Genomic DNA, 26,121 nt, shown 5'->3' with positions numbered 1-26,121 from the left:
ACAATATGCACATACAACACACATACAACCCATGCAACTCACATACAACACAACACACTCATACAACACATTCATACAACACACACTATACAGATTCTAAGTATGAAATAGAAAACAGCACACTCACAGTTTCTAAATTTGATGAAAACTTTTTTCAAGAAAGTCGTCCAACATCCAAACTGGTACCATGTCCTCATTTTCAGTTGCTGTTCAGATTCAAGCATTTTTATCATCTACTCTATGAATTATAATAATACAGCATAAACCCATTTTTCATTTTACACCCACTTTGCTGTGGGGTGCTCCAAAACAGGGGCCAGGAGCCTCAGAGTCGTCCCTCGGAACAAAACACAACCGACACTCAGAGGCCAGGAAGGGAACTCGGGGGGTGACACACACTCTCTCATCTGCAGAGCTCTGCTTCAAATACTTTACACGTAACCAGGCTGGAACGGGTTGGTGAGGGTACAGACATGGCAAACTGAGAAGAAACTGGCAGGTGGAGAAAGATCAGTCAAAATCCAAGGAAAAATGCTGAACATTTTCCACAAATAGTTCACACAACAGATGATACTCAGGCTACTGAAAGTTTATTGAGAGGGGTCTTGCTCCAAAGAAAAAGTTCTCTCCCAAAGTTATCAAAGATTCACAGCAGGCACCTGCCCCCAACACACCATCTTCCGAGGGCCTAGGAGTCAAAAAGAAGGTAAGACAGTAGTAAGGGTACAGGGAGAGGAGAGCGGGAGGGGACCGAGAACTCGGAACCAAGAGATGGGCGGACACTGAATGCCTGACTCCAAGGTTATCACCCCAGAAAACAAGTCTGTTTAAGTCCGTAGTAACAGTGTTAGTACTTTCACTGAACCTGCACTCAACACTGGAGAACCTCCCTGTGTTATAAAGACGATCTGAAAAATAACATTAATTCACAATGTAGAGTGATGATTCAGCCACAGAAAATAAAACTGACATAATCCACTACAAGTCACACTATGTCTGTCTTTAAGACTGGTTTATGATGCAGAAAAGAGCCAGTTTGAGATCTAAAATACTTAAACTGGCAAACACCTTGTTTCCCTGAATTCTCACAACCGTGGCACCAGCTAGAGTAAGACAGAGTGGTTTTCAGAGCTTCCAGAACAGCAGAACAGATCAATCATAAATATGCAAAAGTGATCTGAAAACAGAATTAATTAATATTCCACGTTTTGGCTTAAACTAGTCATGTGATTTCCAATAAGTGGGAAACATTCACACCGATTTTTATAAGAAAGTTCAATGTGAACACATAGTACAGAACATTGCCTTTGTTTTGGAATTTATTTATTTAATATGATAATTTCATTTGTATTTAGTTATTCTTGATGTTGAATGCTCATCTTTATTAATGATGAGCTACCCATTTTCTGACTGAGGAAACAGAAAGTTGTCACTGCCTAACAGCAATACTCAAAACAGCCTGTATGAAAGGAAAAGGTATATCTGTGTGCACACAGATGCATACACATGCATACACGTACCTATACATGTACACACGCGTGTACATATGTGCATACACATACACACATACACATGTGTGCATGAGCACACATGCATGCACACATATACACATACATGCATACACACGCATATGCACATACACGTACACTCATATACACACGTACACATGCACACACATACATGCATATACACGTGCACATGGACACGTGGACACGCACATACACACGCATACACACATGCACACACATGCATGCGTACATGCATACGTAAGTATCATCTCAGGTACGTGGATTCAAAATTCTGATGCAAACAAGAATAATTACAAAACAAGGTAGGGTGTCAACAAGTGAGAATTGAGATGAAAGTTCTGATATGTTCCAGAGACGATACGGGAGGTCGTCACATCACATAAATATCTTACCCATTTTAAACGTGACAATTCCTGCCAACATCGGCCTGGATTAAGATGATTTCATTGACATAAGGAACAGAAAATATAGTATTTATTCTAATGAGATTCTGTAATCATTACATTATTTTCACAATTATAAGTAATCACTAAATAACTTCCTCCCAAGGGTCTAAAAATAAAAATAAGATAACAAAAGAAAGTCACAGTCCTGAGAGCTTTATCATGCAAATCACAACTGTGAAAATCAAGCATGTTTTTGAGACTATGCCCTCCTCAAATATCCTTCCTGGAATTTTGTACCAGTAATGGCTGGTAATTAATTGTTATACCAGCTGGAAAGTATATCATTGGGGGTACGTGAAGTAAACATGTAAAGAGAAATGAACACACACACTTGAACCCAGGCCTCATTTCACAACTGTTTCCTACTTTCGATTTGCTTAGTTTACCTCATGAGGTACCTCGAGGAGAGAAAGCAGAGCTGGGATCTGCCCCGAGGCTGCTTCGGGAAGAGCTGGGTGGGCACCAAGACCCTCAGACCGAGGGCTGAGCTGCGTGGCTATGACCCCATCACTGCAGCTCCCCAAGCGTGTGTCCCTGTGTGTCACGCAAACCCCTGCCACACAGGTGACACACGCCACACGCCTGACACAGGCTCAGCACACAGGGAGCGATCAGTAAGTGGTGACTAGAGAGAAGTGACGGCCTTCAGCGTGGATGGAGAAAACAGGCCACAGACTCACAGAGGAAACGCCACAGATCCACAGACGGAGAAAACACCACAGACGCACGGACGGAGGAAACACCACAGACGCATGGAGGGAAGAAAAGTGCCACAGACGCACGGAGGGAGGAAAAGTGCCACAGACGCAGGGACGAAAGAAACGCCACTGACGCACGGATGGAAGAAACGCCACAGACGCATGGACGGAGAAAACGTGCCACAGAGGCACACACGGAGAAAACAGTCCACAGATGCACGAACAGAGGAAACGCCACAGACGCACGGACGGAGGAAACAGGGCAGAGACGCCTATACACCAGTGTGGAACGTCGGACAGGAACGTCCCGGCCATGCACTGTCCACTCCCCCTAGAGACTTCCCACCCCAGAGCACTCAGGATGGCTGTGGAGCGCCTGCCACGCACCCCAGAGGCGAAGCTGGGGAGCCAGAGATGAGCAGGTTCACGTCCGTCAAATGCAGCTGCAATCCCTGTAATAACTGGAGGTCACTATTAAACAGAAGGGCACTTCACTTGGAATAAAAGCACTCTGCATAAAAGAACTAAAGATTGGCTGGAGACAGCTTAGAAACCGTCACCATTATTCTTGTTAGTGACAGCGAAGCTTCAAGAGTGGTCACTTTTCCTGTAGAAATCCCACAGAGGTGATTCCTGGAACTCATTTAGAATATTTCTTTCCCAGAAACCACACAACCAAGAACTTAATAGTGCCGTCTCTTGACCAGAAAGATTCAGATTTCTGATGAAACTAAACCCTGTCCAGCCTCCTGATTCTAGAAGATGCTGTACAGAAAAGCTAACTCAAAGGGGTCTCATTTCTTTTGTCATCCACGACACATAAAAAATTTTTTTAAATATACAAAAAATGTAGGAATTGTACAGTGAATACCCATGTGTCTACCCCCTGGATCACAGACTAGATTTAAATGTAAAGTTCTAAAGGTTCCCAGCTAAGGAAATGTGCAGTGTAAGCCTCTACCTGGTTAGAACCAAGGGGAATGGAATGAGCTTTCCCCAGCCTTGCTGCTCAGCTGGGAGGGGCTGCCACAGCTCAGCCACCCCACCCCAGAGCACCCAGGATGGCTGTGGAGTTCCTGCCACCCACCCCAGAGGTGAGGCTGGATCCCCATTCGCGGTGTTAAGAATGAGCCAGCCTTTAGAGGCCATGTGGTCTATACTTGAATAGAAAATGTTCCAGGAAACTAAAGATTCCAATGCGTGCACTGAATTCCTAACCATTTGAAACCCAGGCTCCTCATCTATACACGAAGAACAACGCTCTCTCCTGGGAAAGCATTTCAGAAGGACGAAAAAGGATCCACATGAGAGCAGCTGAAAACTACAAGGCATCATGCAATTATAAGCCTTTTTCTATATCTTTGTTTCAAGGAATGTCAGCATTCTAAATATTGCAGTTCATCCCACATCACCTTTCAGGAGCAAATCATAACGATCAAAAGTATCAGCAGAATCACTACCAGCTCAGTCGCCATGTGCTTCTTCTTCCTGCATGACAATTCCTGCAGAACGATGGGACCATCCAAGAATGGCTCCCTGCCATCATGTGCCCATTCTCCTTCCCCAGGGGGCTATTCCTGTACTCACGGGGCATGGGAAACCTGTATAACGCCACCAGAAAGTCCTTGTTTGACTTACACACTTCCCAGAAGGGCTGATTTTATCCAGAATCCTAACTGTGTCAAACACTAAACCTAAGAAATCATCAAGAAACCAAGGAAATGTAAGGCCATGTCCTGCCCCGGGTGCATGGCTACTAGGGGAGAAATAGAAAATGAGACATGAAAGGAAACTTTTAAGATATTCAGACCATCACTGGATGATTCCAGGAACCCATTACAGATCATTGCTGTTCCTAATAACAGGAAAGAAATTCTAAAATCCCAACAGGCATGGTGAGTCCCTCACTTGCATGAAGTCAAAATAATAATCCATCACTCTCTTCAAAAGGACAAAAGAAAAACTCTACTTCCTCTTCATATTAATTTGTGTACAAGCGACTTAAGTGAGAAAATCTTAATGTCTGGACTGTGATATCAATAGCAAAATAATCCCAAGATTCCCAATTAAAAGATAGAGACGGCCTGAATGAATTTAAAACAAGAAAAACCGACTATATGCTGCCTACAAAAAACACAGTTCAGCTGCAAAGACACACATAGACTAAATGTGAAGGGATGGAAAAACACATTCCACATTAATGGAAATCAAAAGTAAGCAAGAGTAGCCATATTTATTTCAGATCAATCACAATTTAAGTCAAAAACTGTAAAAAGGAGAAAAAAAGGTAATTATATAATAAAGAGATCAAAATAGCAAAAGGATATAACAATTACGAGTATATGTGCACCCAACAACAAAGCACTCAGATATATAAAGCAAATATTAGTAGATCTAAATGGAGAGAGAGGTCGGGCGCGGTGCCTCACGCCCATAATCCCAGCATTTTGGGAGGGATGTGGAGGCAGGTGGATCACCTGAGGTCAGGAGTTTAAGACCAGCCTGGCCAATATGGTGAAACCCTGTCTCTACTAATACAAAAAATTAGCCCAGCATGGTGGCACATGCCTGTAATCCCAGCTACTTGGGAGGCTGAGGCAGGAGAATCACTTGAACTCAGGAGGTGGAGGTTGCAATGAGTTGAGATTGCACCTCTGCCCTCCAGCCTAGGCAACAAGAGCAAAACTCTGTCTCAAATAAATTTATATATACATATATATGTATAGAGAGAGACAGGGAGACACCAACACAACAATAGTAGGAGCTTCAAAATCCCACTGTCAGTACTGGAGGTCATCTAGACAAAAAATAACAACAAAACATCAAATTTAAAGTCCAGTGTAGACCAAATGGACCTAACAGACATTTACAGAACATTTCATCCAACAGATACAAAATGCACATTCTTCTCAGCACATGGAATATTCTCTAGAATCCACCACATGTTAGGCTACAAAAGAATTCTCAATACATTTTTTCTAAAATTGAAATAACATCTAGGATATTCTCAGACTCTAACAGAATAAAGCTATAAATCAACAACAAGGAACAGACACTTCTCAAAAGAAGACATTTATGCAGCCAATAGAGACATGAAAAAATGCTCATAATATAGAATGAGACCACCACTTCTCCTGTTGTCTTTCCCAGCTTTTCCCCGTCTCCCCTTTTCCCTAGTTTATAAGACAGGAGAAGGGGGAGAAAACAAAAAGTTAGAAAGAAACAGAAGGAAGATAAATAGCTAGAGGACCTTGGCACCACCACCTGGCCCTGGTGGTTAAAATAATAATAATAATATTAACCCCTGACCAAAACTACTAGTGTTATCTGTAAATTCCAGACATTGTTTGAGAAAGCAGTGTAAAACGTTTTGTTCTGTTAGCTGATACATGTAGCCTCCCATCATGTTTTGTCTGAGGCTAGTCCTGCTACAATAATCACTCGCCATCAGAGAAATGCAAATCAAAACCACAATGAGATACCATCTCACACCAGTTAGAATGGTGATCATTAAAAAGTCAGGAAACAACAGGTGCTGGAGAGGATGTGGAGAAATAGGAACACTTTTACACTGTTGGTGGGACGGTAAACTAGTTCAACCATTGTGGAAGACAGTGTGGTCATTCCTCAAGGATCTAGTACTAGAAATACCATTTGACCCAGCCATCCCAATACTGGGTATATACCCAAAGGATTATAAATCATGCTGCTATAAAGACACATGCACACGTATGTTTATTGCGGCACTATTCACAACAGCAAAGACTTGGAACTAACCCAAATGTCCATCAATGACAGACTGGATTAAGAAAATGTGGCACATATACACCATGGTATACTATGCAGCCATAAAAAAGGATGAGTTCATGTCCTTTGTAGGGACATGGATGCAGCTGGAAACCATCATTCTCAGCAAACTATCGCAAGGACAGAAAACTAAACACCGCATGTTCTCACTCATAGGTGGGAAATGAACAGTGAGATCACTTGGACACAGGAAAGGAAACATCACACACTGGGGCCTGTTGTGGGGAGGGGGGAGGAGGGAGGGGGGAGGGATAACATTAGGAGATATACCTAATGTAAATGATGAGTTAATGCGTGCAGCATACCAACTTGGCACGCGAATACATATGTAATAAACCCGCACATTGTGAACATGTACCCTAGAACACAAAGTTTAATTTTAAAAAAAATCAACAACGAGGAGAACTTTCAAAACTGTATGAATACATAGAAATTAAACAATATGCCCTTGAATAGCCAATGGGTCAATGAAGAAATGAAGAAGGAAATTTAAAAATTTCTTGAAATAAATGAAAACAGAAACACAACATATCAAAGTTTATGGTATACAGCAAAAGCAGTATTAAGAGGAAAGTTTATAACAATAAACTCCTACATTTAAAAAACAGATTTAAAATAAACAACCTAACAACGAACTGCAATGAGCTAGAAGAGCAAGAAGAAATCAAATCCAAAAGTGGTAGAAGAAAAGACATAACAAAGATCAAAGAGGAACTAAATAAACTTGAAACTAACAAATATAAAAATGAAGAAAAAAATGTTGGTTTTTTGAAAAGATAAATAAAATAGACAAACCATTAGCTACACTAAGCAAACAAAAAGAAATCCGAAAGAAATAAAATTAGAAACAGAAAAGGAGAATGACAGTTGATACCACAGAAATACAAGGGATCATTACAGACTATTTTGAACAACTATATGTCAACAGATTGGAAAACCTAGAAGAAATGGATAAATTCCCGGACACGTACAACCTACCAAGATGGAACCAAGAAGAAACGGAAATCCTAAAACAGACCAATAATGAGTAACATGTATGACTAAGTAATAATAAAAAGTCTCCCAACAAAGAAAAGCCCAGAACTAGGTGACTTCGCAGCTGAATTCTACACATTTTTGTTTCAATTCTTCTCAAACTATTCCAAAAGTATTGAAGAGGAGGGAATCCTGCCAAGTTCATTCTTCAAGACCAGCATTACCCGATACCAAAATAAGACAAGGACACAATAAAAAGAGAAAACTATAGGTCAATATCCCTGATGAACACAGATGCAAAAATCCTCAACAAAATACTAACAAACTGAATCCAACAGCAAATCAAAAAGATTATACACCATGATCAAGTGGGATTTATCCCAGGATGCAAGGATTGCTGAACAAACACAAATCAATAATCATGCTACATCACATCAACAGAATTAAGGACAAAAACCATAATATCATTTCGATAGATACAGAAAAAGCATTTGATAAAATTCAACGCTGCTTCATGATAGAAAGTCTCAACAAAAGAGGCACTGAAGGAAAAATACCTCAACACAATAAAGGCCATATGTGACAAACCCACAGCTAACATAATGGGGAATGGGGAAACACTAAGAGCTTTTTCTCTGAGATCTGTAACAAGACAAGGACGCCCACTTGTGCCACGCCTATTCAACACAGCACTGAACGTCCTAGTCAAGAGCAGTCAGGCAAGAGAAAGAAATCAAGGGCACCCAAAGTAGAAAGGAGGCACTCTAATTGTCTGTTTTCAGACAATGTGCTCTTATATATTAAAAAAAAAAAAAAAAAAAGACTCCAGCAAAAATCTCTTTGAACTGATAAACAAATTCAGTAAAGTTACAGAATACAAAATCAACATATAAAAATCAGTAGCATTTCTATAGACCAACAATGAGCCAGTGAAAAAAGAAATCAAGAAAGCAATCCCATTTAACTACAAAAATATAAAATAAAAACAAAAATACCTCAGAAGAAATCTAACCAAGAAGGTTAAAGATCTCTATGAGGAAAACGATATTCTACCCTCGGAAGGTAGAACAGTGGCTTCTAGAGACAGGAAAGGGCGGCGGGAAGGCAGAAAGGGAGAGGTTGTCTAATGGATACAAAATTACATCTAGATAGTAAAAATAAGGGTTAGTGTGCTATAGCCTTGTAGGGTGACTATAGTTTACAATTTATTGTATATTTTCAAGCAGCTAGAAGAGAGGATTTTAAATATTCCCAGCATTAAGAAATGACAAATGTTTGAGATGATGGACATGCTAATTACCCTGAGTTGCTAATTACACACGAAAAACATGTATTGAAATATCATACTGTATCCCATGGATATGTACTATAATGTGTCCATTAAAAATAATAATTGTTAAAAACCCAAGGGTCATTTCTCATGTGTCCTATGTCAGTGTTGTGGTCCATTGGTGGAGACCCAGCCATTTGCAAGTAAGACTATAGTCACTTGAGCTGAAAGCAAATGAATCGTCACAAAAATTACCACTGGCACCGAGTCTTCTTTCCAGAATTTCCTGCCCACAGCACTGCCACAGTCACTGTGGGCAGGAAAGACACACTAGCACCCAAGTTTCAACCCCAGTACAGTTGATGCTTTTATTTCTCTGGTTTGGAATAGGTGTGTGTGCATAATTTACGTTTACTCCAACTGTCCCCTTGCTTAAATAGCTTCTTAAGGATAACTTCCTCTTACTAAATCCCAACAGCTTCTGAGCATCCGTTATATTCTCCAAAGTAAATAAAAAGAGAAAACGTGTTGAAAGCCTGATAATGTTCACTTAAGAATCCAGCATGATGTACAGCTTGAAATGGCTACTCCACCTTGTTCCTTTACATGACTTTTAAAGTAGCCCCAGTTATTATACATAATTGAGGTCATAATTTCTGCAATACCATTAGGTCCACGAACGGTAGGGCCAGAGGACTTCAAAGTCTGTCTCCGATTTTTTTTTTTAAAAAAGGGAAAGCTCATGAGAGTAGGTAATGAAAATAAATATTCACACAACTCGGAACAGGGGATGGTGAAACATAAAACTCCAGCCTGGCACAGGTGTCCAGCCAGTGAGGGTGGGGACACAGACTCATAGGGTCCCCACAATCCCTCAAAAATGCCACAGACAGGTGGGTGGCCTGAGACAGAGCCAGGCTCCGAATTCCGGGAGCTGTCTGGCTCATGTGCACCTCATGTGGTCCACACTGCACGAGGATGCCCAACGTCACCAGTCCCGGTGCAGAACACAAGAATGCCCCATGGCATGAGCCCCCGCTGCACAGCATAGCCCGAAGGTGCCAGCTCAGACTCCTACACACGCTGGTCACCAAGGCACTGCCCTCCAGGAAGGAGGACCCCAGAGGTCGTGGCAGGGTGAGGTTCTGCTCTTCATCATCCGCGAGCAGAGGGGAAAGTCCCAGCAGACATTTGGGGAGCCTCTACACGTGGTTCTGGGACTCTGAGTGGAGGTTCAAAGATGTCCCCAGGTACGCCAGACTCAAACCTAAAAAAGACCCATTCTTCCAGATATGCCCAGACTGGAACCTATATAGGCCATCCTTCCTAGCTTTTCTCTGGAAAAGCAGGCTTAAAAGAGTATCGACTAAAAGGGGCCACCAGGAAGACAGAAGTCCTATCTTTAAAAAAAGATTTTTTTTTTTTTTTTTTTTTTTTTTTTTTTAAAAAGAGGCACTGAGGCTCTGACCCATCTGAGCACAGAGTACATGCTCGGCAGCCTCTGTCAGAGCAGAGCAAGTACACACATGCTCTCCATGCCCTGTGCTCCCAGCACCCGTGCTCCCCGCACCCATGCTTCACACGCCCGTGCTCCCCGCACCCGTCCTCTCCACGCCCATGCTCCCTACACCTATCTGTGCTCCCCATGCCTATGCTCCCTGCAGCCGTGCTCCCCGCACTGTGCTCCCTTCGCCCATGTCTGCTCCTCGAGCTCTCTTCCACTGGTTTCCTCTGTACATCCCTCTTGATAGTCACTGTCACTGTCACCTCGAATCACCTGGCTAAATGGAGGTAAAGAAAAAGTCTAGAGTAGCACATTGGAGGACAGAGTGGAAGTGGCTATTTACCAAGCAGGGCTATGAGATGAGCGCATCTGATCCCCATTAATCCTGACGGTCAGTTGATTAGCCCTGTTCAACAGCTGGGGACACTGAGGTGTGGAAGGACGGGCTTGCTTACCCCAGACGATGCTGACAGTGTGGGCCCAGCCCAGTCCCACAGCCACCAGGAGGAGGCTCCTCACTGGGCAGGCGCGGATGTGCAGCCCAGAGAACGCTTGGGACCCTGGCACAGACTCCTCAGGAAGGAAACAGAGAAAGGCCCACAGAGACTCAAGCAGCACAGAAGAAGGTCACCCACAAGTTAAAAATAGATGTTTGTGCTTTACCGTCCCAGAGTGCTAAAAATCCAACCCACTCACACGCACAGCCTGACGTGAGCCTGGCCTCCTGCAGCACTGGGCTAAGCGAGAGACGTACCTGCCTCTCTCCCGACAATAGCAAACTTGGCAGCTATTCTTCAATGTACTTGACACGCTTCTGTGAGGATTAAGCGACACTCTGTCGACACTGGCTAAGGTTAATCCTGACACAGCCAACCATCTAGATCTGCAGTGAACAAACAACTTACTTTGGATGATTCTGCCACTAACAAAGACCCTGAATCTCCCACCAAAGCTTAGTGACACGACTTACCTTTCTGTTTTCATTTCAGGTACACTGGCCCACATGATCTAATTTACCTGCTGATAATGCCTTGGAAAGACCACCAGGGGGCCCCACACCATTTTCAGCTTTAGAGGGATGTGAATTTCCCTTTGATGAGAAAGGTGATGGGGAAATAAAACAAGGATCCAAAACAGATGCCTGTGTGTTTCCTGGGAGTGATAAAGTCAGGAACTGCCTCTGTGTGTCAGGCGAGGGAATAACAGAGACAATGGCACCAACTCCTGAGACAGAAGACCTGATGCATGGTGCAGCCACCGCCTGTGGCCAAGGAAATTCCAGGGAATGTAGACCCCAGTTGTATGGTACAGCCACCATGTGCGACCACAGAAATTCCAGGAATGCAGACCCTCAGTCACATGGTACAGCCACTATCTGCAGCCACAGAAATTCCAGAGAACGCAGACCCTCAGACACATGGTACAGCCACTATCTATGGCCATGGAAATTCCAAGGAATGCAGACCCTCAGTCACATGGTACAGCCACCATATATGGCCACGGAAATTCCGAGGAATGCATACCCCAGTCGCATGGTGCAGCCACAGCCTGCAGCCACAGAAATTCTGGAGAACGCAGACCCCAGTCGCATGGTACAGCCACTACCTATGGCCATGGAAATTCCAGAGAACAGAGACCCTCATTCCCATGGTACAGCCACCACCTATGGCCACGGAAATTCAGGGGAACGCAGACCCTCAGTTACATGGTACAGCTACCACCTGTGGTCACAGAAATCCTGGGGAACACAGACTCCAGTCGCATGGTGCAGCTACCACCTGTGGTCACAGAAATCCTGGGGAACACAGACTCCAGTCGCATGGTGCAGCCACCACCTGCAGTCACGGAAATTCCAGGGAATGCAGACCCCAGTCACATGGTACAGCCACCATCTATGGCCACGGAAATTCCAGGGAACATAGACACCAGTCGCATGGTGCGGCCACCACCTGTGGCCATGGAAATTCTGGGGAATGCAGGCCCCAGTCTCTAAAGTATGAACTTCACTGCAGTGAATGTGGAAGAGTTTCTCTCTGTGCAGAGCTCAGTATCCAGAAGGGGAGATGGCCCCAGGAATGCCTTCCTCCTCTTCAGAGCTCAGGGCCTAGGGCTGACACCCTTGGGAGGGGTCCTTGTTCAGCAATTGTGCCTGTGGAGGGTCCCCCAACACTCACCGTGCACCTCCTAGGAGCGGAGGCTACAAAAGGGAGCCAGAGACCAAGCTCTGCTCAGACAACAGTGAGCTGATGGCCTTCCACTCTAAGTTCAACAGGGACCCAGGGACCAAGCTCTGCTCAGACAACAGTGAGTTGATGGCCTTCCACTCTAAGTTCAACAGGGACCCAGGGACCAAGCTCTGCTCAGACAATAGTGAGCAGATGGCCTTCCACTCTAAGTTCAACAGGGACCCAGGGACAAAGTTCTGCTGAGACAACAGTGAACTGATGGCCTTCCACTCTAAGTTCCAACTGCATGGAATGTGTATTCCATGAATGCTTGTTAAATGAATGATTCATATAAGGTCATCTGTGCTGACCTTTGCTGGTCTGCTGAATGTGAGCTTCAGAGCATAGGCCTCATTCCTGGAGCAGCCAGCTCTTCCCAGAGCGACGGCCGCTGCAGGGCAAAGCCCAGAGCTTGTCCTGCAGCAACACACTCAGGACCCTGCGCTGGGCACGCTGGGGGCCTCTCCAGCAGAAGATCCCCAGCCCGGACCGTGCAATACCAGTGAACCCCAGGGGAGTCCCAAGTGCTCAAAATCATGTAAATGTCCATTGTGATTTAACATATCAATTTTAGAAGAAAGGGCATATTGCCACCTCTCTCCTCAAACTAGGGACTATAAATCGATCCATCACCCTAACTGAGACTCTGCCTTAAATTCTGCTAAAACTACCATCCAAACACTCAAATTTACATTAGCGTTAAGGGAAAAAAAAAACTAAACCAAACACCTGTAAGAAACGGTCAAGTAACCTGTGATACATCAACCCAAAGATTAAACATGAAAACAATGAAGTAGCAAGATATTAAAAGAATATAAACTCTATGTACATCATGGCCCAAGGTTCTAAAATTACACAGAAACAAAGACTGGAATGGAAGGGGGATACGTTTACAGATACATTTTTTATTTTTTAATTTTTAATATTACTTCTCTAATGTATGATTTGACTAACCAGATAATTCAGCAAAAAATAAAAAAATAAATTGTGCCTATAGATAAATATGTAAAGAATCCTTTTCTTTGATGCCAATGGAATTAGTTTGGGTCTGACCCACAGTCTTCAATCTTTTAATTAAGACACAAAAATCATCTTTCAAGCTGTTAGGAAAAAAAGAAGAAAAAGATTGAAAACCAGGAGCCCAGAAAAAAAGGACTCGCTATGTATCACAGCGTCTCTCCACACCTCTCCACCCCGGACAGTGCTCCCTCTTTCCCCATTTTCATACCTACTGCACAAAACACTTAGTAAAGAACTATCTCAATTCATGAGTCACACAGCACAAAGGGCCAGTGTCGCTGCCAAACATACCCTGCAGCCCCAAAACGAAGAGGCAACTGGTTCCTTCCTTCCTCAGTGAAGGAAGAATGAGAGGCTGCTGGTTGTCATTTTAAATCTCACACCTCAATGTCTTAGCACTTTCCTGCTTTGTTGGTTTCCAGGGCTTATTAAAATTAACCACCCCCCCCCCCGCGGATATTGAAGAAAGAAAGCAGGAAGGTTGTGCAGGCTTCCAAGAGGCAGAGCCCTGCTTCCGCGGCCACCTCTGACTTTTTACCCACAGCAGCCGGGTTTACCAATTAGTCTCCCTTAAAGAGCAGTTTATGCTCATCGCGAACAAATGGATGCAATTGCTTCTTTTGAGATGCAGCAAGTTTTGGGCCCTCGACAAAAGAAAAGAAAAGAAAAGAAAAGAAAAGAAAGAAAAGAAAGAAAGAAAGAAAGAAAGAAAGAAAGAAAGAAAGAAAGAAAGAAAGAAAGAAAGAAAGAAAGAAAGAAAGAAAGAAAGAAAGAAAGAAAGAGAAAAAACAGGGCACTGGCACAACAGTCATAACCTCTGCGTGGCACACACACAGAAGGAAAGTTAAAGCCCTGGAGGCGGAGGCGTTCGGAAAGGGAAGGTGGAAGCAGGAAGGACGCCCACGGGATAGAGTGGTCAGAAACAGACCACCTCACCAAAGGGCGCCTTAGACGTTCCAGAGGACAAAATGCCCCTCTTTCCAGGGTAAACACCCATTTGCCAAACTCAGCCAGTGACGGCAAGCAGGAGTTTGCTTTTTTTTTAAGGCGTCTGAGTAACGATGACAAGAGCAAGAAATGAGCTTAATAATGGGACTGACAGGGCCCCGGGCTGGTGACTCAGCTGATGTGCACAGCATCAAAACCCAGGTTCCTCAATGCGCTCCCTCTGCAGTTCAGGACAGCACTACAACTCACCCCATCAATCACTGCTTAAAAAATCAGTTCTAAAAAAAGACGACCCATTTGAAAGCAGCCGGAGGAGGAAGACAGAGAGTGTCTCACAGAATCCAACCGCTTGTAGCCTCGGAACCATAACAAGAATATGAAACTAGCGGGTCCAGTGTGAGGCAGAACAGAGACGCCGTCACGGCTCTCAGGAGGCTGAGCAGGAAGCGCATGGCTCAGGCCCTGCAACGCCCTAAGGGCGCCTGGAGCAGCCCACAGGCCTGTGTCCTTCGTGTGGGTTCACCTTCCTAGTTTCCTGGGTAAATTCAATGTACAGCATTTATTCGCCAAGAAAAGAACATTCAAATCAAACTACTGTCATAACTCTGAAGGGCTCTTAACACTCCAGTCCACACGTTCAAAAGCCCACAAATATCAGTGCTGCCACTGTGCAGGTAACAATGTTTTGGATGCATCATGCACGTAACCAGTAACGACGTTTTCATGTTTTCCGTAGCCATCTCATTCAGGATACTAAAATGATCTGTGACGACTTGATACTTAGTTATCTGTGATTTTCAGATAGATTTAACAAGGCTACCTGGCCAAGAAGGCCTCACCCTCCTGAACCCGGGCACCGGTGCCCCTACGTGCACCCGGGGCCTGGGGAGTGCAGTCTCCACCACCTCTCGCTCTTCAATGTTAAATGTCCTCCCGGAGCGCCTGCGTCGTGGGCCCAGGCTCGGCCCCTCCTGGAGAGCCCTTTCCACATTACAGGACAGGGGAAGCCCAGAGCCCGCGCTGCGGCGCCGCTGACGTCCCGGAGTCCCCGCTTCCTGGCCCTTCCCGTCCGCGGAGGCTGGCGGGGAGGGCCTGGGACCCATTTTAGTTTTCGGTTTTGTCACGAGCCGGAAGGCGACAGCACATGCGAGCGCAGGAAACCCTTTTTTAAAATCTTCCAGCGGAAACGCGAGGGGCTGCCGGACTGCCTCGGAGACGCCAAGCGGGAACCCAGACCACCCCTGCCATTTCCCGCATTGCAGCAGCCGGGACCCCGCCCACGCCGCGGGGGGCCCGAGGCGACAGGAGGTCCGCCGGGATCAGGCCGTTTCTTCCTCGACATGCTGGGGGGTGGCGTGGGGCGGAGTTGGGGGGCGGGGGCAACTTAAGAAGTGATCGCGCTGTACCCAGGATTCGGAGGGGAAGCCCGGCCCCATCCTACAGCTCAGAGGCAGAACGACCCCGGAAGGTGTTCCAGGCGACCCCCTCTACCAGGCTCAATTTAAAACATAAACCGGAGAGGGTGGAAAGCTCACTATTTTCCGAATGGAGGTTCCTACCGCCATGTTCCTTCCTCCTCCGCCCCACCCGGCAAGGACCCCGGGGCTGCCTTGCCGGCTCCCGCCGCCCCGCAGGTACCCCTGTCGCTCCCGGGCACGGGCTTCTCCCCAGTTCTTCCCATCGCTTCCCCGCTCTTCTCCCCAGTTCTTCCCATCGCTTCCCCACCTTTCCCCGGGTCCTCCCATCGCTTCCCCCTCTTCTGCCCGGTTCCCCCATCCCCTTCCCCTGTTCTCCCCTTCTCCCTCTTCTCCCCTTCTCCGTCCGTCCCTCCCTCGCCGCCCGGAGGGGGGCGCGCACCTTGAGCATGTCCCCCGCTGGTCAGCACGCCGATGGCCTTGCCGGCCCCGGAGAGCTGCTCCAGGAACTTCCGCAAGGAGCCCTTGGGGGCCCGGGAGTCGTCCGCGTCCAAGGCGAGGAGGCCGAGGGCAGCCGCTAGTCCGGGTGCGCAGCAGGCAATGGAGACCCTGCCGGCGCGCGCCCGACTCGGAAACGCTGCCCCGCCCGCGCCCCCGCCCGGCCCTAGCGTCAAAGGGCCTTGACGGGCGGGGCCCAAGCGCACAGGAGGGGCTGCGGGGGTGGGGGCGCGGCTAGGGGCAGGGGCAGGGGCAGGGAAAGGGGCAGAGAAAGGGGCAGGGGCTGGCCGGGGGCGGGTGTGGGCAGGAGGACCTACGCGGGGGTCGTCGTAGGTGGCTGCCGCGCTAGAGGTGGGTGAGGTCGCGGAGGCGGGGGTAGCACCACAAGTGGGCGGAGTCCCTGGGGGTGGGGCCGCGTTGCCGGTGCGCTAGCCTCGCGGGTGGGTTGGAGGACTCTGGTTGGGGCCTTTAGAGATGCCCGGAGCGCCACAGGTGGGGGCAGGGGCAGCGACCGGGGGAGGGGAGACCGCAAGGGGGCGGGGTCACATCGTTCGCTGGGCGGGCCAAGGCAGGGCGGAATAGAACGCCGGGAGCATCTCCCGGGGGCGGGGGGGCAAGGGAGACCGTGAGTGGGCGCGAACGCCGGGGCCGGTGGAAACCCCGCACTTGCGGGGAGCGCCGATGGCGGGGCGGGGTGGAATTGGGGCGCGGAGACCCCACCTGGACGCGGAGGCTCGCGGCAGGCCCGGTAGATCCGGCTGTTGTCAGCGCCGAGCCCGGCCGCGCGCACAGCTTCTTGGTGGCGGCAGGATTCCTCCTGGGGCTGCGCTAGGAGCCTCTGCGCGCGGCTTCCTCGATCCCCGCCCCCACGTTTTCTCTGCAGCCTGAGGTCGGGAAGGACGCGCGGAGAGTGGATCCTCCAGGTGGTGGGAAAAGCTGAGCGCGGCGAGCTTAGCTATGACGAAGCAGCGATTTCCCGGGTCCACGGGGTCTGTGGCGCTCCCGGGCCCCCAGCTCGTCCCGTGGGGAGAAGAATCCTTGGGGTGGGGAAGAGTATCGGGGCGCTACACTCAGAGACGCATGGGCGCGCGAAAGTCAGAGTGGGATAGGAGGAGGCGCAACGGGACTGACCTGGCGGGGAGGCGGGACGACACTTCCTCCCTACGGACAGGCGCGCTGCTGTACGCTGTGCCGACCTCGGCTGACTTCACCGGCCAACTCCACGTGCTGAAATACGCACATTCAAAGCGCTGTGCCAGTTGCCCATCCACAGCTTAACAGCCTGGTGCCAGTTACCTGCGATGGGACAGGGAGCAGCCCCTACAAAAGCACGGGCTTATGGGATCCCGGTTCCTTCAGTGCTCACCCCACGAAGAAGGGCTCCCAAACGGCCCCACTCGAGGGCTTTCCGGAGGATGGTCCTGCGCAGTGGGTGTTTGTTGAACAGATAGGAAACAACAAAAGAGACTAAGAAGAGGTTTGTTCTATGAACCCGGGAAAGTGAAGCAATCGCAAAGGAGAGTCTCACCAAAGGGCAATCCTGGGGAAAAGATGGAGAGGCATGGATGTTTCTTGGATGTGTGCCTCATCCTGGGGCTCATCCCGCTGAGCATCAAATATTCATTGCAAAAGAGGAAAAAAAATATATGCTGCAGACAATGCTGGATGGTCTAATCTCTCCCTTGGCCAGAATTAACGGCGAAATTCCTAACCCCTCGTGGTCCTCAGAATCACCTGTCCTATGCACACCCCCATTAAACCACTGAAGTCCAGTTTCTGGGAGCTCAGCCAGGAAATGTGTAGTTTTAAACAAACCACCTAGGTTATCCTGATGAATGCAAAGTCAGAGAGCGCTGCTCTCATGCAGTGAACCTGAGCATTATTCTATTAATTAAAAGGGAGAGGCGAATCCTGGCTGTCTTAAGGTGGCAGTTGAGTGGTCTTTGCCTTCTGGCGGGCAGAAGAGCAGACCGAGGCTCTAAGCACCTGCACCCACAGTTGGGCTCAGGATCTGTGCTGGAGAATAGAAGGGCTAATTTAATTATTCATGCCTTTTTAGAGCACGTTACATGTGGAGAAGGTGGGCCACACTGAATTTTATTTTAGCCAAATACCCGTTATCTCCTTATACAATTGATATTTTTATATTGAACATTAGGGGATTGGTCATTTGTCATCAAATTGTCTGTAATACAGAAAATGATAGATACAACCTAACAGTTCAAACATGATGAGTTAAATAAATGATGGTAAAAATATGCGCTGCAATAATATTTAGTTGCTGTTACCGCTACAAAGATATGTGTCTACTGACATGGAAATATGTTCAGGACATACAAATAAGTGAAAAGGCAGGCCTAGACGCAGTGCGAGCCTGTGTGTGAGTGCGTGCGTGCGTGTGTGTGTGTGTGTGTGTGTGTGTGAGTCTGCATACATCTGTAAATGTTTCTGAGCATTTTATTTCCTTTCTTTTGCTTAGTATAGGCAATGCCATTTTTCTCTGCGATGAACAGGTATTGTTTAGGGAATAGAAATAGCTAATGAAAAACAATAAAATTTAGAGTGTCAAGACCCCCAAGGTTACGGATTATGTTCAAAAGTTTGTCTGTGTATAAGGGCTGGGGTCAGGGTGGTCACTGACGGTCCTCACACATCTGTTCTTATGAGTTTGGCCCCTTGCTCAGTCAGTCAGGGAATTAACATATATTAATATATACCTGTAGCAAAGATGGAAAAGAATAGCTATGGCTTTTTTTTTTTTTTTTTGAAAGTCATGTATTTCAATGTTGCTACAACTAGAGGTTTTTTTTTTTTTTTTTTTAACTTTGGCCTTAGCAATGAATCTTCTAATTCAAGAGGAAGATATTACATGCCGTGCTGACCGTACAGCTTCCACCCAGTAGGACCTGAGGTGTGTGCTTGTTCTTTATTGTCCCTTGACAGATTACTCCAAAGGCCCACACCAGCACACACTTATACCCCAGGAATGATTACTCCTTGGGCCAGGAGTTCAGGCAGGCTTCACTGGGCCCTCTGCCCCAGGGGCTCTCCAGGGCTGCAGCAGGTGTCTGCCTAGGGCTGCTGTGTCTTCTGAAGGCTCAGGCTCATCAGGGGAGGAGCTGCTTCCATGCTCACTTCTGTGTTGCTGGCAGGATTCTGTTGCTTGCAGGCTGTTGGACTGAAGGCCCCAGTCTCTCTGTGGCATCAGCTTCAGGTTGCCCTCTGCCCTGGGCGGGTGACTGGCTTTGCCAGAACTAGCACCTACCAAGAGCCAGGGGGAGAGTTCCAGTGGACAGAACCTCAGCTCCTCCCAATCCAATCTCAGGAGAGACCACCATCTCTTTTGCCTGGTTCTATTCATCAGAAGTGAGCCGCTGAGTCCAGCCCTCTTCTAGGGTCTGGCTGTGAACACTAGAGACAGCGGCCAAGGGGAGCCACTTGGGAGGGTGGTGCTGCCTGGGACCTGCCTAGGACAAGGTGAAGGAGAACATGCATAGGGACAGCTGCCCTTCCCACTTCCCCTCAGTGGTGAGCGCAGGAGTTGCCGATGTGCCCTAAAGGAGTTCTGGCATCCCAGGAGGGAAGCAGCTCCCAGCCATGAGGACACCATGACCCAGTGCCCCAGCATGTGGGGCTGCACATCCCAGGGCTACCTGAGCTGCAGCCTCTTCCCCTTCTCTGCTGTCTCGGCCTGTGCATGGAGTGGGCATCTCAAATCTGCAGGGGCCAAACTGAGCTCAGGCCTCTGCACCCCCCACACAACCCCCCATCGCTCAGTCTTCCTTACCTCAGCTCCTGGTGACTCCATCCTCCCAGGGGCTCAGGCTGAAGCCTTGCAGTGCTCTTCCACCCTGGCATCTAAGTCCCTCAGGAAAGTCCCCATTGGCTCTTCATTGCATCTGGAGCCACTAGGGCCAGGCCACCACCTTTGACCTGGACCGGAACAGGCTCCCTCCTCATCCCCTGCTCTGCCCCAACCTCCACCCCACCTCCATGTCTCGGGTGTCCTCAGCTTCAAAGTCAGGGTGCACCTATCAGGATGTAATTCAGGCATCTTCTCTGCTGACTCGGAGTCACAGACCCCACACAAGCCACACTGGCCTGTCCTCTGGTCCCTTCAGATCCTGGTGCTGCCCAGAGGCCCATGCAGGCACCCGACAACCTCAGGCCTAGCCTGCTCTTTCCTCAACCCAGGCCCTCCTCTCCCTACCGACTCTGCCCACTTTCCACAGGTCTGTCCTGCAAGGTCTCCTGCACGGTGAGGCCTCCCCAGATCACCCTCTTAGAAATTTTGGGCTCCATGCACACTCCTGTTCCCTCCCTGCTGCTCTTAAAACATCCTCGTCAGTGTCACACATGGGGCATTTCACCTATCTGCTGGGCTTCTCGAAAGGTCCCCTGGCTGAACTCTGAATGCCGTGGATTCAGAGATCTTTGACTCTTCCCTGCTGCAGTCCCAGGGCAACAGCAGAGCCCAGGACAGAGTGAACCTGTCATGGGTGCTGCTGAATGAATGAATGAAGGAGGGAGGGAGTGAGTGAGTGAGTGAGTGAAGGAGTAAATGAGTGAGTAAATGAGTGAATGGGTGAGTGAGTGTCAGTCAGTGAATGAGTGAGTGAGTGGATGAGGGAAGGAGAAATGAGTGAGTGAGTGGGTAAATGACTGAATGAGTGACCGTGAGTGAGTGAATGAATTGCCAAGGGAGTCAATGAGTGAATGAGTGAGTGAGTGAATGGGTGAGTGAATAAGTGAGTAAGTGAATGAATGAGCGTCTTAGTGAATGAGTGAGTGAATAAGCAAGTGAATAAGTGAGTGAATGAGTGAGTGACCGAGGGAATAAATGAGTGATGAGTGAGTGAGTGAGTGAATGAATGAGTGACTTAGTGAATGGGTGAGTGGGTGAATGAGTGAGTGAACAGATGAGTGGGTGAGTGAGTGAATGGGTGAGGGAAAGAGTGAGTGAATGAGTCAGTGAGCGAACAAGTGAATGAGGGAGTGAAGAATTGAGTGAGTGAATGAACGAGTGAGTGAATGAGTCAATAAATGAGTGAGTGTGTGAGTAAAGGATGAGTGAATGAGTGAGTGAAGAGGTGAATGAGTGAGTGAATGAGTGAATGATTTGAGTGAGTGAATGATTGAGTGAATGAATGAGGAAATGAGTGAGTGAGTGAATAAGTGAGTGAATGAGTGAGTGAATGAGTGAATGGGTGAGTGAGTGAAAGGGTGAGTTAGGGAATGACTGAGTGAGTGAATGGGTGAGTGAATGAGTGAGTGCGTGAGTGAATGGGTCAGTGAATGAGTGAGTGAATGAGTAAATGAATGAGCAAGTGAGTAAAAGGGTGAGTGAATGAGTGAGTGAGCGAGTGAAGGAGTGAATGAGTGAATGAGTGAGTGAGTGAATGAGTTAACGAGTGAATGAATGAGTGAGTGAATGAGTGAGTGGGTCGCTCAGAGGAGATGAGGACAGGAGTTGCCCTCTGACTGCTACAGTAGACAGGAGCTGAAGGAGTCTGAAGGGTGGGATGTGCTCACTCGGTACATACACCCTGCTCCACACATCCCCAGAGAAACCTAGTCTCACCAGAGTGGTCGCTTGAGAATTATTAGTAACAACCTTTTTCCCAATATTTCATATATGCAGGATGATTTCTTACTTTCCTTGAAAATGCCAATCGTTTTTTGGACTTGGAATTCTCCACTGCTGGTCCACGCCACTGTATTCTCCCATAGGGGTATCCCCCGAGTTGGAGAAAGAGTCATTCCCAGGAATGGATAAAAGCCAGAAGGGCATCATCAGGTGGGGCACCTTCTCCTATCATCCTCCCCTTCCTGTCTGGGTTACCCTGAGTGACTTGGTTTGGAGGTCTACAAAATGCGGACATATCAAATTTAGATAAAAGCCTAAGCAGTTTAAGAGGTTGCAGTGCTAGCAGGAAGGTCTTTGGCTCCCGGCACCCTCCTCCTGTCCAGTCTCTGCTGGACCCAGGACTCTGACTCCACCTTCGGCCTTGGGGGTTTCCTCCCTTCCTTCCCAGCCACTGAGCCGGCTTGGGCTAATCTGCAACCGCAGAGGTGCAGCCCTCCTCCTTTCCTCCTGCCTCTTCCTCTCTTCTCACTTTCCTTCTGCTTCTTTCAGGACTTTGGAAAGTCCAAGAATAAGCAAAACTGTAGACCAGAAAACGCTGCCTTGAGCCCATTCCCCTCCCAGCAGCTTCCCTTCAGACTCCTTGATCTTGAAAACTTATTTTGCTTCGTATCTAGATGCTAAACTTTATATAGAAAACAGGTGGGGTTGGTTTCTTGGCCGGGTACAGTGACTCACACCTATAACCCCAGTGCTTTAGAGGCCAAGGGGGAACGATTGCTTGAGGTCACATGTTTGAGACTAGCCTGGGCAACACAGGGAGACCTCGTCTCTACAAAAATTCAAAAAAAAAAAAAAATTACCTGGAGCGATGGCACATCTGTAGTCCCAGGTACTTGGGAGGTCGAGGCAGGAGGATCACTTGAACTCAGGAGTTTGAGATAACAGTGAGCTATGATTATATCACTGCACTCCAGCTTGAGTAAGAGAGTGAGACACTATCTCCTAAAAAAATAAAAATAAAAAGTGCTGGAGTCCAAGCCCACAGCCAATTGCGACATGTAGATCTTTCATTTTTACAATCCGCCTCTCTTGTCTAAGTGCCAAATGACACTTTCATTGTGTGCAACTACTTCCACTTTTGACTGGCTTCTCTTTCCTTATGTATTAAGAATCAGGTTGCATAGAGTTCTGAGAAAATAAACTAATAAATCAGCTGCGTGCCATGGCTCATGTCTATAATCTCAGCACTTTAGGAGGCTGACACAAGGATTGCTTGAGACCAGGAGTTTGAGACCCGCTTTGGCCACATAACGAGATCCTGTCTCTACAAAAAATAAAAAAATAAAAATAAAACGTTAGCAGGACATGGTGGCACACCTGCAGTCCCAGCTACTCAGGTGGTGGAGGCCTGAGGATTGGCTCGAGCCTGGGAGGTTGAGACTGCAGTGAGCCGTGATCATACCACTACACTTTGGCCTGAGTGACACAGTGAGACTCTATTTCTAAATAATATAATATAATATAATATAATATAATATAATATAATATAAAAACAGATGGAAGCTTCCCAAGACTTTGATGCAGAAACAGGTCGCCCTGAACCAATTAAAATTCATGTCCAAAAACCGGAGAGAGATGAAAGAAAGAAGTTGGATTATTTCTGTAAAGTATGAGGCCACTACAAGTTTTACTTTCTCTAGGACGTTTTCTCAGTGGTGTCAACTGAAGTCCACTTCACAGAATGACTTCATCTCCTGAGCACGTTGGAGAACGATGATTAAAGAGACTTCCTGGCACTCCCGATATTTTTAGTGTCACATGGAAGCAGCAAGAGTCATATGTGTGAAATAGGTGGTATTAAAGCGGAAGACACTGGTTTGTTCTTTCATGAACATCATCGGAACATTTCTCTAACGACTAGCGTTATGTCAGAAAATGGGGAGAGAGAGATGGTTGTTTATTGGCAAATAAGTTACATAAATTTCCCAGTTAGAAAAACAATCATGATTTTAGCCTTGTCAGATGAAGTCAGATATGCCCTATGCTTCAGTTATGGAATGCTACCTCTGTATATTGATTGACCAGTATCTTCCACAGACCTGTGATCTGTCGCTGTGTATAAGCTTGAATTCATAACTACCAGTCCTTGAAGCTCCCTTGCTTCCTGCGCTGAACTGAAGTGGCTCCCAACTGAGGCATTCAAGGGAAAACTCACTGAAATATTTGAAACCACCGCCATGAACAAGAATGCTCTTCCTGTATGCTAGGATGTACACCCAGAGCGTTATCTCATTAGTTGTATATGCCAGCATCCCGCAGGATCTTTTACCTTTTTTGGGTGTCAACTTCGAGATTCTGATGTAAGCTGCAGACCTCTTCCTCTTCCAGGCGGGCTGGAGGAGAAGGCTGGGCTGGAGAGGAAGGCTGGGCTGGAGGAAAAGAGTGGGCAGGAGGGAAGGGTGGGCTGGAGGGGAAGGGTGGGCTGGAGGAAAATGGTGGGCAGGAGGGGAGAGAGGGAACCTGTGGTCTTCCTCAGGTTGCAAGAGAAAGAGAGCAGATGGGGAAGGATCAGTTACGTCTTCATCTCACATGCGGTAAATCAGTCCTCTACATAAGCCTTTATATAAGATAAGGTGAACATAGACCAGCTTCCTGTGGAGATGTAGCTATCTGTAACTATCTGCTTAGGAACAAAAGGAAAGGCAGTTTCTTGCATGATTCAGCTTCCAACTTAATGATTTTTTTCCGTTTTGGCTGTGAGTTGGGGTCTCAAGGCTTTATTTTTCCCTGTACACTATATTGTATGTGAAAATTGTTGTTTGGGACCTAAAGTTGTTTACTTACTCCACCTGCATCCGTTAGCTCCATTTCCATTTGGAGTGGCTTCTGGAAGGCTGGAATTGAAATCCACCAGTGCCCATTTCAAGGTATTCCCAACATTGCCTGGGAAAAAGGAGCCCGGATACGCTTCCCTGTGGATGCAGGTCAGTCATCATAACGCACAGAAACAGCGTTGACCTCAGCCTGGAGCCATCGTCCTGAAAGGGGATTCTTCTCAGCTCGGGCCCGAGACTGATCCCTGAGAAGCGGCCGCTCCATCCCTGAACCCTTCCTGCTTATGTCTCCTTACTTCCTAGTGATCACGACATTCAGGCTCAGAATGCCGCAGGCCTATCCCACTGGAAGCTGCCGAGGTGCCTCCTGCCACTCAGGACGCCCGGCACAGCAGCAGGATCAAGGGACCAGCAGGGAAGAGGCTGCAGTGATTTGGGGGAACAGCCCGAAAATCACCTGGAGCCTGGTGGCAGGTGGTCCCACCTCCTCCCCAATATTAGGTCCCAGAGAAAATGACAATATGAGCAGCTCACGTCACCATTATTAGCAGAGTCTTTTTATTCTTTCCTTAATTTTTTGCCATTAAATGGAGCTCTATAGGCCCATTTTCTTTTTTCTTTTTTTTTTTTTTTTTTTTTAGACAGAGTCTTGTTCTGTTGCCCAGGCTGGAGTGCAGTGAAGCGATATCGGCTCACTACAAGCTCGGCCTCCCGGGTTCACGCCATTCTCCTGCCTCAGCCTCCCGAGTAGCTGGGACTACAGGGCCCCATCACCATGTATGGCTAATTTTTTGTATTTTTAGTAGAGACGGTGTTTCACTGTGTTAGCCAGGATGGTCTCGATCTCCTGACCTCGTGATCCACCTGCCTCAGACTCCCAAAGTGCTGGGATTACAGGCATGAGCCACCCCGCCAGGCCTATAGGCCCATTTTATGCTTTTAATGCCACCAATACATGAAATTCCAGAGCTGCTTCTGTGAAACATACTTTCATTTTCATTATTTTATTATTCATTACATTAATTCTAGTATTTTATTCTCTTTGTTTTTTTAAGAAGAACTTCAGCGAGAGAGGGGCTATCCCTGCTGCCTTGTGGCTGCAGAAGGAGAGAGAAGGAGCCTCTCCTAAAAAGGGTTTCATGAAAGCCCTGAGGCGAGATACTCACTTCAGAGGGTTCAGGACAAGGACACTCACTTTGTTCTGTGCGGTGTGGAGACACGGGTGAGCGTTCCTCAGTGACACCAACTGGTTCCCTCTTGTCCTCAGCTGCCAGTGCCCTGGGACGTGTCATTTGGACAAAACCATTTTCCATGTCCTGCCATCCATTCCACGGAGGCAGGAGAAAAGGGTCTGGAGGCAGGAAC

The 26,121-nt window shown here is 47.4% G+C and overlaps 1 protein-coding gene and 1 long non-coding RNA gene across 2 annotated transcripts in view; both read right to left on the bottom strand.

The window, feature by feature from the left end:
* LOC141408704 (uncharacterized) overlaps positions 1 to 17,577 on the bottom strand; it is a 45,012-nt gene extending 27,435 nt beyond the window's left edge. Inside the window, exons 1-4 of the mRNA XM_074018070.1 lie at positions 17,501 to 17,577; positions 17,051 to 17,219; positions 16,280 to 16,763; positions 1,922 to 1,956 (exon numbers count right to left, since the gene is read on the bottom strand). Of these exons, the coding sequence (XP_073874171.1) occupies positions 1,922 to 1,956; positions 16,280 to 16,763; positions 17,051 to 17,219; positions 17,501 to 17,577 (765 nt within the window). The remainder of the gene's footprint in view (positions 1 to 1,921; positions 1,957 to 16,279; positions 16,764 to 17,050; positions 17,220 to 17,500) is intronic.
* A 1,251-nt stretch (positions 17,578 to 18,828) lies between these two features.
* Positions 18,829 to 22,916, bottom strand: LOC135967299 (uncharacterized). Its single transcript, XR_010581281.2, has 2 exons — positions 22,783 to 22,916; positions 18,829 to 20,268 (listed from the first exon to the last, which is right to left on the bottom strand). It is a non-coding gene; the product is annotated as an uncharacterized lncRNA (long non-coding RNA).
* Between the last annotated feature and the right edge of the window lie 3,205 nt (positions 22,917 to 26,121).

The sequence above is a fragment of the Macaca fascicularis genome, chromosome 15 (genome assembly GCF_037993035.2).
Source record: "Macaca fascicularis isolate 582-1 chromosome 15, T2T-MFA8v1.1".
Lineage (NCBI taxonomy): Eukaryota > Metazoa > Chordata > Mammalia > Primates > Cercopithecidae > Macaca > Macaca fascicularis.
This window is presented reverse-complemented; position numbering and strand designations above follow the sequence as displayed.